Source organism: Amblyomma mixtum, chromosome 3, assembly GCF_055824585.1.
Source record: "Amblyomma mixtum isolate Tamu chromosome 3, ASM5582458v1, whole genome shotgun sequence".
Taxonomy (NCBI): domain Eukaryota; kingdom Metazoa; phylum Arthropoda; class Arachnida; order Ixodida; family Ixodidae; genus Amblyomma; species Amblyomma mixtum.
The window spans coordinates 159,231,640-159,247,125 of NC_143014.1; the positions used below are offsets into that span (position 1 = coordinate 159,231,640).

General features: G+C 47.7%; 1 protein-coding gene across 1 annotated transcript; it reads left to right on the top strand.

The window, feature by feature from the left end:
• The first annotated feature begins 11,437 nt into the window (after window positions 1-11,437).
• LOC149352506 (uncharacterized) lies at window positions 11,438-12,314 on the top strand. Its single transcript, XM_089577180.1, has 2 exons — window positions 11,438-11,608; window positions 11,922-12,314. Exons 1-2 carry the CDS (start codon window positions 11,438-11,440, stop codon window positions 12,312-12,314), a joined length of 564 nt encoding a protein of 187 aa, XP_089433306.1.
• The last annotated feature ends 3,172 nt before the right edge of the window (window positions 12,315-15,486 follow it).

Here is a 15,486-nt window from a genome sequence, read left to right on the forward strand (position 1 = left end):
AAAAAAAAACAGCGAGTGCATTTGCTCTGTAATCTATAGAGCTGTACTGAACAACATGACAAATTTACTCACAACACAATAATATGGTTGAGAAAACACTGAAAACACAAACAGCTGTCGATCTAACAACACATCAACCAAGAGACGGCGGAAAAATGTGGAATATTAGGTAGAGCTTTTCATTCGGAAGTTATCCTTGGGAAAAAAATGAGAACTTATATGTACTGGTGTGCGCAAAAATAGGTTTAAGGCTAAAGCTACGCTTATGGTGGGAGGCTCGTGTGAAATCTTTGACGACTTCGAAACAAAAGGGGAGCAGAATAATACTATTGTGAGACATTCCAGCGGCTAAAAAGACAGGGACGAAGGTAGACGAGAAAGGACGAACGCCGGATTTCAAGTGAGGTTTATTTCACAAACAGCTATTATATACAAAGGGGGGCGCAAAGAAAAGTAATCTGTGACAAGATAAAAACCAATTATCCAAAAAATGTAGAAGGCGCCAGTGCCATGCCACTCATGTTTGCCACATAGGTGCAATTTCTATTTATGGCCTACCTGGCTGAATCAACCCGTTTGCCTGCAGGTAAGCTATTTCTTTTGTGCGTAGCACCACAGAAGGGCTGCTGACGCAGTTTTCTTTATCATTGATAATGCTGAACGCTTCAAAAATTTCTCGGCTCTTTTGAGTCTTAAACTTACGCATCACACTTGTTCTTTCTAAAAACGCCTTGCATGCTGGTTTGTGTGAGCAACGGCGAATGTGGTCAGCTAGGTGACCTCCGCCAGATAACGAGTGAGCTGTCCGGCGATGCTCTAGCAAGCGTTCGTTGAGGCAGCGTCCCGTCTGTCCGATGTACCCTCTGCCACAGGCGAGCGGGATGCTGTATACCACACCAACTTGACATTCAAAAAGAGGTTTGATGTGCTTAATTTTCACATAGGCCCCTTTTTGGCATCATTCACCAGGCGGCATATGCGTCACAGCTTTTCCGGGGCCGAAAATACAACACGCACGCCACACTTGTCGCCGACCTTCTTGAGGCGGTGTGAGACCTGATGCCAGTAGGGCACAACGACAGGTCGCTGTTTGGTACGTGCGTTTTCGCTTGGCTTGCACCACCCACCAGATTTCACCTCGCGAATCTGGGCTTCCACCGCTGATGCCACAATTTCTCTTGGATACCCAGCCTTATCCAATCGCCTTAGTTGGGCATAGACGCTGTCACGCACTTGATGCTCGCACGTTTTTGGCAAGAGCAGACCGGACGCAATTTTTTGCTATAGCTCTTTTCACGAGCTTGGAATGGGCCGAATCTTAGATAAGAATTTGTTTCTTCGACCGTGGCTTATACTGCCAGCACACACGCCTTTCTTCAAATATAAGGCACACATCAAGGAACTGGATGCGACCTTCCTGCGGTAATTCGTGAGTGAACTTCATTCCGAATGCGTTATAAGCAAATATTTCCAGAATGCTGCTCACATTGATACCTCTATCCTGAGCATCAGTCACGTTCACTACCACGAGGCAGTCGTCAACATACCTAAATACTTTCTGCACGTTGGCGTTGTAAAGGGACGCCTGAATACGCTTGTCAATAGCAGATCAAAAAATATCACTTAAAAGTGGTGCTAGGCAGGAGCCTATGCACAATCCTTCATTTTGAATGAAATGGCGCTCATTAAAGGTGACAAAGGTGGATGACAGGTAAAATTTTAAAAGCTATAAAAAGTTGTCGGTAGATAACTCTGTCCTGTTCTGAAAGGCCACCGGCCCAATGTCTTCGATGAAGTTCCTTACAGCGCGGAAAAGCTCAGGATGAGGTATAGAATAGAACAAATCTTCAACGTCAATAGAAAACGCTAACATTTATTTGCCTGAAGCTTCAGATTGAGAGAAATAATGAATTTCATCGTTAGAATTCTTAACCAGAAACGGATCTTCTAGCTGAATATCTCTAAGTTGCTTCTGGAGGAACCTGGACAGGGTGCCCTGCCAAGATCTTTTTTCTGTCACAATAGCCCTAAACGGTACACATTCTTTATGTGTTTTTGCCGAAAAGAAAACACTCAGTGATTTTTCATCTGCAGCGTTGATGTTCTTTCTTAGTAAATCCAGGTTGAGCTCTTCACATAAAGGAATAGCCTTATTCTTCGCCTTAGCTAACGACGCTGTTCTAGGAACGAAGTTTTTACACATTGCCTCATTTGCTTTTTGTGTAAACAATGTTTTTGGCATTACAACAAAACCCAAACAAATTCTTAACTATGATTCGGCCCATTCCAAGCTCGTGAAAAGAGCTATAGCAAAAAATTGCGTCCGGTCTGCTCTTGCCAAGTTGTGCGAGCATCAAGTGCGTGACAGCGTCCATGCCCAACTAAGGCGATTGGATAAGGCTGGGTATCCAAGAGAAATTGTGGAATCAGCGGTGGAAGCCCAGATTCGCGAGGTGAAATCTGGTGGGCGGAGCAAGCCAAGCGAAAATGCACGTACCAAACAGCGACCTGTCGTTGTGCCCTACTGGCATCAGGTCTCACACCGCCTCAAGAAGGTCGGCGGCAAGTGTGGCGTGCGTGTTGTATTTTCGGACCCGGAAAAGCTGGGCCGCATGTGCCGCCTGGTCAATGATGCCGAAAAGAGGCCTATGTGCAAAATTAAGCACATCAAACCTCTCGTTTAATGTAAAGTTGGTGTGGTATACAGCATCCCCCTCGCCTGTGGCAGACGGTACATCAGACAGACGGGACGCTGCCTCAACGAACGCTTGCTAGAGCATCGCCGGACAGCTCACTCGTTATCATGGCGGAGGTCACCTAGCTGACCACATTCGCAGTTGCTCACACAAACTAGCATGCAAGACATGTTTAGAAAGAACAAGTGTGATGCGTAAGTTTAACTCAAAAGAGCGGAGAAATCTTTGAAGCGTTCAGCATTGTAAATGATAAAGAAAACTGCGTTAACAGCCCTTCTGTGGCGCTACGCAAAAAAAAAAAAGATCACCTGAAGGCAAACGGGTTGATTGAGCCAGGTAGGCGATAAATAGAAGGTGCGCCGATGTAGCAAACATGAGTGGCATTGCACTGGCGCCTTCTGCATTTTTTGGATAATTGGTTTTTATCTTGTCGCAGATTACTTTTCCTTGCGCCCCCCTTTGTATATAATAGCTGTTTGTGAAATAAACCGCACTTGAAGTCCGGCGTTAGTCCTATCTCGTCTACCTTCGTCCCTGTCTTTTTAGCCGCTGGAATGTCTCACAATAGTATTAGCAACCAACTAGCCCAACTTTCTACGCTTAAAGAGCAGAATAAATTTATCCTTTGTTGGGCCCTTTATTCAACCGCGCTTTCATATTCATTCTCATGTACAAGCTCACAAGAATGCTTGGGTCTGGCCTTTAATCCACTGTGCGCAGCTATTCAAGTAGTGTTGTTACAAGAGTAAACAAGAACCCACTCAAAAGCGGAAGGAACGTGCGCATCAGTGCGTACGCTCATGAATAACGGAGTTTAAGAAATAAAGCGGTGTTGCAGAGGCTCAGGTTTTGTCACGGGCTGAGGGAGATAAGAGATCGAGAGTGTGTGCAGGCGCCATTTTCCTCCTCAAAGAGCTGTCGTGGCGCCGCAAGCCGGTAAACGATTCCCGCATAGCGTCTAAATGCTGCGAAGTACAGCGCCGTCGGCGTTTTGTGCCGTGCCCGAAGCGGTGTATTCCATCCGCTTGCTCATAGCGAAGAGCATGGACAGGAGAAACAAGCTTACGAGCGAATGAAAGAATCAAGAAGCGCCACCACAACATCCCACGACATTTGAGAGGACACTTAAGCCCCTATTGGTGTGAGCGCTGATCCCGGCAATATTCCGCACGCCGGCGAAATCTGCGACACAAAAGGAACCGTGTCGCCATGTCATTACTGCTGCTGTTGGAAAAAAATGTCACAAAATGTGAAGCGGGTGCAAAAGCCCAGTGTTGTCAAAAACTGCGCCCATGATATTCCTTTGAGGCAACGGTAACCGTTTGTCTTGCATCTCTTGCACTCCTGTGATTTTATTGTTGCATTAATGCTTCCCTTCTGTTTTTATTTTCATCTGCTCTGCACTGGTTTAGAGCCATAAAAGTGCATTACTGAGTCGATAAAGAACCCTTTGACAGCCCACTGTGTTCCCTTCCTCGTCCCGTTATTCGTCGCTAAGCGCAATCAGCACCATGCAGCATAGTCTTGAGCGTCTTAGTGCGTGCGGACAAGAACTGAAGATGGCAGCGCCAAACTCAACTCAGCTAAAAATAGCAGCGTTTACGGCTAAGTTTCTGTTTGGCATTAAGGTTGTAACACAGCGACCCGGAAAACACTAATATGGGGTACCTTCAATCGGTCGCCTTTCCTTCAATGGTTTCGAGGCATGAATGAAACATGTAGCATCCAACAATGGAGACACTCTCAGGCATCGGATCGGTGTGCACTGGGACGAAAATACCCAGCTGGTTAGTGTGACGGCAATAACTAAACCGTCGACGCTGAGCAAAGTAAACGCCGCCGTGGTGGCTCAGCGGTTATGGTGCTCGACTGCTGACCCGAAAGACGCGGGTTCGATCCCGGCCGCGGCGGCTGGAATTTCTTTGGAGGAGAAATTCTAGAGGCCCGTGTACTGTACGATGTCAGTGCACGTTAAAGAACCCCAGGTGGTCGAAATTTCCGGAGCCCTTCACTACGGCGTCTCTCATAGCCTTAGTCGCTTTGGGACGTTAAAACCCCATAAACCTGAGCAAAGTAAAGCGCAACTGGAGCATAACGGCCGACAAAAACGCTGCATTTGATCTGCGCAGTGCCACACTTCGTTTCTCATTTCTGAACGTAAAAGCATTATCTCCCGCTCCACGACAAAATGTGTTACACGTTGAGAGCGCGTCTCAAGTGCTGGAACCGAACGCGCGCATCCTCGTGGAGGGGCTGCATGCGCCCTGTGGCGTCACTGGGCTCGTTGTCTTTGTTGGTTTTTGCTACGAAAACGCGCCCGCGCAGGGGCGCGCGAGCGGATGATTTCACCGGCGAAAGGCCCCAGCGCCGACGCGGAAGTCCGCGGAAAGAAGACGCCTCCGGAGCTCGAACGTAACCGAAAGCAATGGCCCATGATGCATTCAGAAGCCGCCCGGACGTGGAAGATTACTGTCACGGTTGAGCGCCTTCACGGCACGGACGCAGCTGCGTTTTGGGTCACGCCGGCTCCTTGCGCAGGCCTGCCGCGTTATAAATAAAGAACAGCGAGAAACTCACCGCTTTCAGTGCACATCGGCAGCAGCCGCCTCTCCGTGCATATGCACGCGCACCCGCCGGACCTCCCCTATCGTAATCGTTTTTCATTTTTTCTTTCCCCCGTGCGCCCCGTGTTTTACGCGCAGTGCACATGTGTGCGCAGCCAGCGCCCGTTCGCTCGTGTGCTGGCGGAATGGAGTAACAGAAAGGGAGGTGTACGCGCGACGCATCGTCGAGGCGATTGAAGCGCGACTACGACATCGTCGGCCCGAAGATGGCCTCGTTAACCACTAATGCTCCATGCGTACCATCACCTGCGCTCCTCTCGCCTCACGAAGAGTTCCATGTGAGCTATTTTGCGCTAAAAGGTCGCGAATTTCTCATAATATTTCTTTTTCTGGCTGAATTACGGCAGCAAGCGCGCAGTGTGCACTTTACAAAACGTAGCGCACTGTGGTTGTGTGCATGAATGTTGTACCTGACTTCTGTGCACGACCATTTGATTTTTTTTCACTCTGCACCGAACTGCAAAATGTGTAACATTAACTGTTTGAGACTTTATATCAAACCGAAACTCTAGTTAAGTGCTGCCATTCTGCATTTGGGCTGGTGATAAGAGGGCAACACTAAGCGGGTATTTGAAAGCGATGACCGCACGAAAAAAATTAAGATTGGCTGCCGCATGGCGCTGGTCGAAAAAAATGCGGTGAAACGCGACTTTCTCTGAGCGACATTCAAACGACATGGTTTGTCAGGTACATTGTGCTTTAATGAACGCCCTAAATATAAAAGAAATAGGTCAGTTTAACCAGCGCTCAATTTTTTTTGTTTTGCTCAGCTGCCGTAAATTGCTTCGGGCTGAATGTTGGCTTGTGAGCACCAATCGGCAGCCTCTAAGTCGTAAACTTGCGTCGTCGATAGTGACGTTCCCCAGTCTAAGTGCTCTCGAGCTCTTAGCCCTAATCGGACATGGTTTGTTCCTGTCGTTTCCCGCCTGTGCACGAAAACCATGCCCTTCATAAACGCATCGCCGCTATCTTTGAAGTAAAACCGGCGCAGATGCGCATAAGGAATGCCACTCGGACAGCCACAGACACCACTCTCTCTCCCTTTGTCTTTTTTTTTGTATCCCAAAAGAAAGTTTTAGAGCAGAGCGGGCGCTGACTGCACTTTCACTTAAGGGAAGGATGTATGTCAAGGACAGTCGAGCTATAGGCGCGTCGGCCGCTGATATAGGCTATACTCCAGCAGGTCTTCGGAGCTCTTTTTTTCTTCAAGAGCATGCCACGCACATATCGAACTCAGCATCCACATCGCATAGACCACAAGGAATGACAACGGCGGCAGAAAGCGAAAATCATAGTCGGCGCCTAAATAAGAAGGAAGTTTTCCTTCTACTGTCCGAAAGAATTCCACAGCTGTCCGCTGGCATTCGTACCGCGGCGCTGCAGGCACACTGGGACAACCGGCGGTGCGGGCGGCGCAGGTTTGGTAGAGAGAGAAAGATAGAAGAGCGAAACACAGGAAAGAGCAGAAGGAACAAAACAAAAGCTGCACTTGCGTGCCCTTCACTTGGCCCGGCGTCTCTCTCTCGACGCTTAGTCAAATTTGCTCTCTTCGCGAACGCGCTTGGTTGTCCGCGGGACACCTCACTCAGGCAGCTTCTATTTCGGGCCAGCCGCGTCAGACTGAACCCCGTGAAACAGGGTTTACGTCGGTGGCAGACACCTGTTCGGAGTGGGCACACCTTAGCTTCCCGTTCGTTACATGTGCGCTGACATCTTCGCTTCTTTGCTGTGCGCCGCGCGCTCACATCGACGGCTTGCGCGAGCGATGAACGGCAAATGGTGCGTGCCTCTGTTTGCGCTGGCCCGGTACCGTGCGGAGGGAGGGGAAAGGCTTATGAAATGGCGCCCAAACTGCTGTCGAATTTTGTGCTGCTCTTTCGAACCCGCTCGCCGAGTAGGAAGGGGATTCTATTTTGGTTACCTGCGCTGTAAGAGATCGTAAGAACAGTGGCAGATACACGTTCGCGCAAAGGAACAGGCGCAAATAGCAACGGCGCGTCTGAGCGCTATTTCCGCGGCGATGATGTTGAATTCTCATGCAGCTTATAACCCGGCTTTATTACATGAAACGTAACAAAGAAATTAAATAAGATAATAAACTGCTGAGCAAGGACCTCCGCCTCTAGAACGAGCATGCAGCGAGCACTCCTTACATGACGGTGCATCTATAGGTTGACATTGTTTTTACGCAGTAGTGGCGAACTGTTTTAGTATATATTCTACTTACTGAGCAAGAATTCTGCCCCAGAAAGCGAAAGCGGAGAGCTGGTCATATGCTGTTAACGACCAAACAAACTGCGAGCTTAAGGATGGCAGGATGGCTCAAACTTCGAAGGTATCGTCACGAGTTCGAATTCAAGTTTTTTTTTTATCTAGAAGCGCGCGCCAAGGGTACATCATACAATGTCCCTTCTAAATGAGACCTAGCTGACGTATGTTCTGAAATATTCTGCCACGACATGCTACGCGCGAGACACTGCTGAAAAAAAGTTTATGGATCTAGCGCACGAAAGCTTTGAATACATCAGTCATCCGATTTTGCGGCCCTGGCCAGTCAGTGTATTACAACGAATGTTTTCTTTGTCGAATGACTCATTATGTATTGCATTGCCCCAAACGTTTCGTAGGTGGTTTGAGAAAAAAACAAAACACGATGAACAAAGCACTACAGCCCGGTGGAACACGTGACATGACCGGTCTGGACCGAAAGCAAGAAGAAAGATTACACTCTAACACAGATCCACGTCTAATATTAATAGCACCAATAAATTATCCTTCAGCCAAAGATAGTTATTCGAATATAAGCTCATCAATTCTCTTCTGATCTTTCCAACAACGAGTGTAAAAAACTCCACACAAACAATAAAGCTGCACACAATAAAGCAGCACACAAGCAAGAAGCTTATATTCTCTGTAAAATCGCAAATCACTGGTTCCTTGTCACCCTGAGCGCGGGGCAGCACAGTAGAACAGAAAACAGAAAAAGAAAATAACATCAAGGTTCACGAGGGCTGCGGTGCGCATAATGAAAGACACGACCAAACTGGCGAGAATATATGAAAAGCCAAAATAGCAGAGGTAGCGTGCAGTTTCTACAGAAGTTAATCACCAGAGTTTGCAATAAGACTTTGAAATATTTAAAAAATGCAAATATTCTAAGGCACAGCAAATGTGAAGTACACACCTTCTGGCGGAAAACGTGTTAAGAAAGAACATTAAAAATAAAATGTGAATTGCGAATTTCGGGGTTTAATGTCCCGAGGCAACACATGGGCTACAAGGGGTGCCTTAGTGGAGTGCTCTGGGTTAATTAGACCGCCTCCAGTTCTCTACTTTACGCTGACATCTCACATCACACGATATTTATGAAGGCCAGTGTACGCCTATCGCTTATAATTTCAGGGTCTTTGGAATGAGCAAGAAATAAGATAAGCAGCAAGTTTAGCAGACCAAACAAACTAGTTCGTCTGCACCATTTCATCACCTGACATTCGGTGTATAGGCAGAGCATGACGTGCTACCAGCGTGGAACCGGCATGCATAGTCATTCCAATAATAAGGAATGACAAAGCGGGGCGTCAACACCTCTACTGTTGGTGTCCGGGTGTAAGGCTGAACGGTTGTAGTCATAAAGCAGACGGAATGCTAGAATTTCCCGGACAATATTTTTACGGCAATTCTTGGAAACGCCTCGCCCATATATCGTGGAACTAGCTAGACAGTAATGGAAAAAAAAAGGTAAGCGCCATTACATGTGTGGTCAAAGAATGTGGTTCCTCATGTGGTCCCTCACCCGTGTAGGCCGTTAGATGACAATCTTTTGAAGCATTCTGAAGTGCACTTTCTGCGTGCGCGATGCACAGTCATCACTCCCCCCACAATAAAACGATACTACGCGTCGATAATACTGCCTTCGATCCCGGCCACGCCTTCACGTTTCTCCCGTTCTCCCCGTTTTTCGTACGCACGCATATGTGGCTCGATAATACGCATCTGGCTTTGTTTCAGGTCAGAGCACATAAAGGCAACGAGCGAGGCACATGCGTCGCGACCGAGGGATTCCAGGCGCAGAGGAGGGCATCGAAAAGCCATCAGGAAACGCTGGCCAGCCCGCGAGCGCGCCCTGGCCGCAGACGGCAGAGACACACTGCCAGCTGACCCCATCGCGGCGAGGATTGACACGGCGAAAAAGACACAAGGGAGCCGCTGTCACGGCCCGCTCGCGCACTGCGGCATCCTTGTTCTCGGCTTGCCGGCTTACCACAGATGACGAACCGGGAAGGCGCGGTACAATCGACCGTGCCCGAGGGGGAGGACTCGGAGAGCGAACAGACAGGTCGAAACACCCAGCTCGGCAAGAGATCCCCGCCGCGCGGACAAGCGTAAAGACCGCTTGGCGAAAACAAAAGTGACCTCTCTCGTCCGTGGGGTCATGTACAAAGGGACGTACCCTCTGAGCGGAGGCCTACGAATAAGATGGGCTAGAGGGAACCCTTCTAGGTCAAATCCCCCGAGTCGGACCTCTCCTTTGAGCAGACTGCCATAAGCCGCGCGAGGGAGGGACTCGTCGGCGCTGACCCTTCTCACATTGCCAAGGTCACGTTAAGCTGCACTGCCTCCTACGAGCCAGCCCCACAACGCGGTCTACTTTCTCTCCCTATTTCATATATAAACGACGTCATCAGCGGTTTTTCTCAATGCAACGCGCACAGTGGTTGAGTGCTGGTCTCTTGAGAACGGCGTCACCACGGCCTTCTGCGGCACGCATCGACAAAAGAGAAACCGCGCGGCTGGTGCCGTCGCCCGATCCTGGACATTGAGCGAGCCCCCGATATGGAGTTACTCTCGGCAAGTCAAAGATCTGTGCTCTTGTCCTAACTTTGAGGCTAAAACATTCGCTATGACAATGAAGAGGTGACGTGAAGACCTCCATCTCTAGCTGTCAAAGCGAGTCTTTAGCCTTGAAGATAAATGTCGTTAGTGGTTTGGTTGCGTTGTTTGTGACATCAGTAGGTTATGCGGTAAGATACGATTAAGGGTATTTTTCATGTATTCATTGTTGATTTTAGGGTGCGCGTCCACATCTTTTCTGCCAGATGAGTTGGGGCTGTCATTCAGACACGGGTTTTTGTGCCCGGTTCAGATGAAGTTGGACATTGTTTCTGGTTGAAGAGCAGGAAGTGGATTTGTGGTAGAAACTGAACTATGCTAGAATGCTAGACATAGAGCAAAGGTTTCTATTTATCACCAGTACTACTTTCACAAGGACCGTTGAGTTCTCGGAGGTGACCTTACCGGTTTTTCAGTGCCATAAATTTGACCGGAGAACATCTATGCTCTCAGTGTTTTTATTTCTTAGAAAATAGGCAGTTTGACAAAACGTAGCTATATATAAAATGACTTCAAAGGACGCCTTTAAACAGATACACAGAAAATGCGGCAAAATGCGACATGACATACCTTTGTAACGAATTTATTGTGTATTTAAGGGGCGGTATAGACTTCCAGGTCCGTATACGAAACCTGAAGGTTGGGAACGAAGGTGCATGCAAGTAGTTGCCTTCAAAAACATCCAGTTCTATATATTGTAATGTTGCATTAATATATCTTTTGGGCTGGAATAACAAAAATACAGTACTGGTGCTCACTTATTAGTGCCCCTTATGCCACAGGGATGTCACGTTTCAAAAGAGGGAGATGATTCCAATAATTTCAAGTTAGCTCCAGGAGGATCAGCAAGAGTTCATATTGCTGACCATCGTGTGCAAAACAAAGCGCTTTTTTGGTACCGAGAAAACAATGCTTTTGCCTTTACGAGGCCATCAACATCACAGCCCAATCTGACCAAACATATCTCAAAACCAAGTCAGGCAGCTCTATTTTGTTCCTTATGAAGGATTTAGTGGTACCGGTCTTCAGTATCCGCCTCTCTCGTGGGTCTGAGATCAACTTATAAGCGTAGTTTATACTTTGAAAACGTCGTCGTCGCCTTTCCAGTTGCTGCTGTCCGTGCTTCTGGCCAGCCATGGGGTCGCAGGCTTGCGCGGCTACCGTCTCTTTAAGGGCTCTTTGGGAAGCGGCATCAGCCAGCGGCTCGGCGGGGGAGGTGGCTTGAGCATGGGCGGCCTGAGCAGTTTCGGCAGTTTCGGCCACTCTGGCGGTGGCTTCGGCGGAGCTGGCTTCGGCGGTGCCAGCTTCGGCACAGGAGGCTTCGGCGGAGGAGGTGGCTTCGGGAGCGGAAAGCGACAGCAAGTCTACATCGTCGAATACGTACGGAGCAATCAGAAAGTGAGTGACTCTCTCCTTATAATATTGCGAAATGGATACAGGCTGTTAACCATAATCATCATCACCGACGAAAAAAAGGTGAAAAAAAAACTGCTTCGAGAAAGGGGCGCCGCAAAACTACCTCATGACAGTAGAGCAGAATCTTGTGTGTACGAGGAACTTCAAGATTGAAATGTAATGCTATTTTTTGACATACTGTACCTTTCTGTGATGAAGAAGCCTACTTCAGCGTGTACACCTATCGAAAAGCAAGTTCACAGCGCGTACAGCGAAGTGACTAACTGTGGTACCTCTCTTCAAAATGGCTTCGCAGGGACATGGATCCGGATTCGGCAAGGGATCAGGAGGAGGATTCGGTTCGGGACCCGTATACATCATCCAACAGATCGGTGGCGGGGGCGGCGGCTTCGGAAGTGGCGGCTTCGGAGGCGGCGGTTTCGGCGCAGGCTGGAAGCCCGGCGGCATGGGAGGATTCGGTGGCGGCGGATGGAAGGCCACTGGTGGTGGAGGCTGGAAGGCGACTGGGAGTTCTACTGGCACATGGAGCACGGTTGGAGGCTTCGGTGGCGGAGGCTGGAAGCCGGCAGGTGGGGGAGCAGGGGGACCATGGAAAGCAGGAGGAGGCAATGGTATCACCGACACTTATGTGGTGATCACGAGCAAAACCAGTGGCGGTGGAAGCGGGGCAGGCGCCGGCTGGTGGTGAGCTCCCGGAAGCTTGCTTCTGTGAACTTGACGGATCTCTCTCAGGTGAGTACGTCGCACGAAGCACTTACACACAAGAAAAAGAAATTCGCGCACTGTGACGTCACGACCGTTTCCACCAATTGAAAAGCGTGACATTTTCTGTCGACAACTGCTGCTTACAACGATGAGACATTAAAGGCTTCCGCCTTAATAGTCTTGTAAATGGATTGAGGGATGCTGAAGGACCTGGATCACAGATGTGCAGAACACGTAATAACGTTAAAAAACTCCAGGTGGTCTTAATTAATCTGTAGCCCTATCTACTGCGTTCCTCATAGCCCTTGTGCAGCTTTTGAACGTTCAACCCACCATACCATACCATACCATACCATACCATACCATACCATACCATACCATACCATACCATACCATACCATACCATACCATACCATACCATACCATACCATACCATACCATACCATACCATACCATACCATACCATACCGTACCGTACCGTACCGTACCGTACCGTACCGTACCGTACCGTACAGTACCACAAGCTGGTGTGTCAGCTTTCTTTACCAAGGCTCTCAAGGAAAGGGCTACTGCTGGGCACTAGGGCTTACTACAGAAATACTTTGTCCTCATCTCACTTACCATGCATTTACTGTTGTTTACTGCAGGTACTCCAACACGAAGTTTCTAGGACCCATCTAGCTCAACGCATCTGCAGCGGAGTGTATTCTCCAGTGAAGCATGAAACTCTTTCTGAGCTGCGACATCAGAGTCATAATGCAACGCAGCTTAACATATGCCATTTATTTTCGCGGGAACGCCCATTGCATCCGTTCAAGCAAAGAAAAGCCAGTCAAGTCAACTTGCATCTACATCTTCCGCCATCGCGTTCCATGACTGATGACTGGACTGAAGTGGAGCTTGGTAAAGCTCAAGAGGCAACACAGCCATCGTAGTTGAAGAATAAAACGGCATTACTTTTAAAATCTGCACGAATGACTTTTCACGTGAGTTTTGCACAGCTGTAAGCTTTACGAAGAATGAATACCAGGAGTGACCTTCAGCAGACGCTGTTTCTTTACACGAACAGTGATGCAGAAAACGCGATCAAAATCATTGCTGTGTTAGCTGTTTTAAGTGGGAACGTCTGTAGTCTATATGTAGCGGTAATGTAGCGACAATGCAGCCCTGATATTGCGGCTACGTCAAGAAAGTTATCAGATCAGCGCATCCCGTTCACTGTAAAATGCTAAAGCCTATTTCCTGCCTTTGCGGCGGAGAATGTTTAAGAGGAGGGCGCACCAAGGCGGGTGAAGAAAAACGAATTCTCTGGCGTGTGACCTACTGCGGCAACCTCTGGTAGCCATCGGCGTTGATCTCTTCGTTATTGTGCCCTTGTTCAATGTATTGCTTTGATGGAGCGAACAGCACCCCGTGACAGCTTGTGACGCTGAGCCGCCGAGTTACTGACGAATAGGGCCAGCATTGTGAGCGCAGCATTTGTGTCCAGTTCGAAACTTTTTTTTGAATTCTAGAACTGTTAAGATGGCGAGAGGATAAAGTAATTTTCATACGTCGAACCGAATTTTTTGCTTTTTGGGAAAGTTGTACTTTTTATTAGCAAGTCGCTTAAAACTTCAGCATTAGAATTTTAGTGATACGCCTTTTTACACATTGTGCTCTGAAGAAAACAGAGGCACCTTTATATGCAAGTCGTGTCAAGTCTTTGACGTTAGGAAGTTATTAGGGCATAAAGATCTTTATGCGTCTAGATATGCAGTTAAACACGAGCAGTCAGCTCTAGTCAACTGGTCATTCCGTCTCAAGTGTCCCGGGTGTGAAGCTCTACCTTTTCGGATCTCTTGGAAAAAAAAGAAATACTAATGTGTTTGGTTTCAAGAGAAATAGCTAGTGGCCCAAAGTATTTTTGATGTGAAAAAAATGTTGGGTTCTTGGGCACCTTTTCAAATTGAAGTTGGTCTGAAAACAAGCAATCGGAAAGTCATTATAAGAAATCAAGTTAAGAAATCAAGTTCGCGGCACCTCACAGCTATTATTTTTTTGTATTTACTAAGCATGAGCCACCATATTTGACAAAGCAGGTTTTATTTAGTTTTCTTTTATCTTTAATTCGCATTCTCTAAACAGTCCTTAATTAAAAAATTTTGTGAAAAAAAACGCCCTTCCTTTCCTGACCTTTCTGACAATTTTTAGGTTGGTAAGTGATCTTAAAATAGAGAAAAATAAGCCTTGGCGTAGGTGTTCAGACCCATTTCTGTCATGAAATTTACGGGCGCACTTTTAAGCATCAAACAAACCAAGTTTAATCGAGTTAGAGGAGACGCACACTGCTGGGCTGCAGCGACTACCTGGCATGACGTGGCAATGGACTCTCCCCCGAGTCATCCGATTTCTAAATGCCCGGTCTGTCGGCACACTTCGTCCAATGGACCCTGTCGAGCGCTCCCCATCGAGGCCCATTGATAAAGCATTTGAAAGGTCGTTCTATTTTGCCCTTAACTGCGCTGGGCTGTCAAGAACATCATTTCTAATATGTACAGTGCCATTGTTTTTGGCTTCAACTCTAAATTTAAAATGTAAATTACCCTAAAGCCATCAAATTTTTTTGACAGAAAAACTTTGCAATTAATCAGTTACTATTACATCAAAAGCACGTCATTTTTTTTTGTCACATGAATCCGATCAGATAGAATGTTTGAGCGGCTTAGACGAAAGACACCGCAGTTATCAGCTTCAGTGGATTAATTTAGGTGGCGAGGTACTCTATCGAAATATACTGTCCATGCTGAAATTCCATCGCAAAGGCTCGTAAAATTACAGGAACGAAAGAAAAATCTACACTTCCTTCATGCTCGCTCGGGCGCCTGTACCGTCCCCAACGTTTAGAACACGACGTACAGGTGGGCTACACATAGCAAAAACACTTCAGCGCGTGGTTTCAGGGCTCGTCTAGGCTGCGTGAGCACCCAGTGAGACAGGGCTGAGATCTGTGACAGCTGCGCGACTCCAAACACTTCGAAACTTAATCCCACGCTGCGCTGCATAGTCTGTTCAATTTTGCATGGTGGAAGAGGGTATCACTCTGCCATCAGGTGCGAATGTAACGGTGGGGGTCCTTTCGCCTCGACTTCTTTGTTTGTTGCCTTTACAGGAGG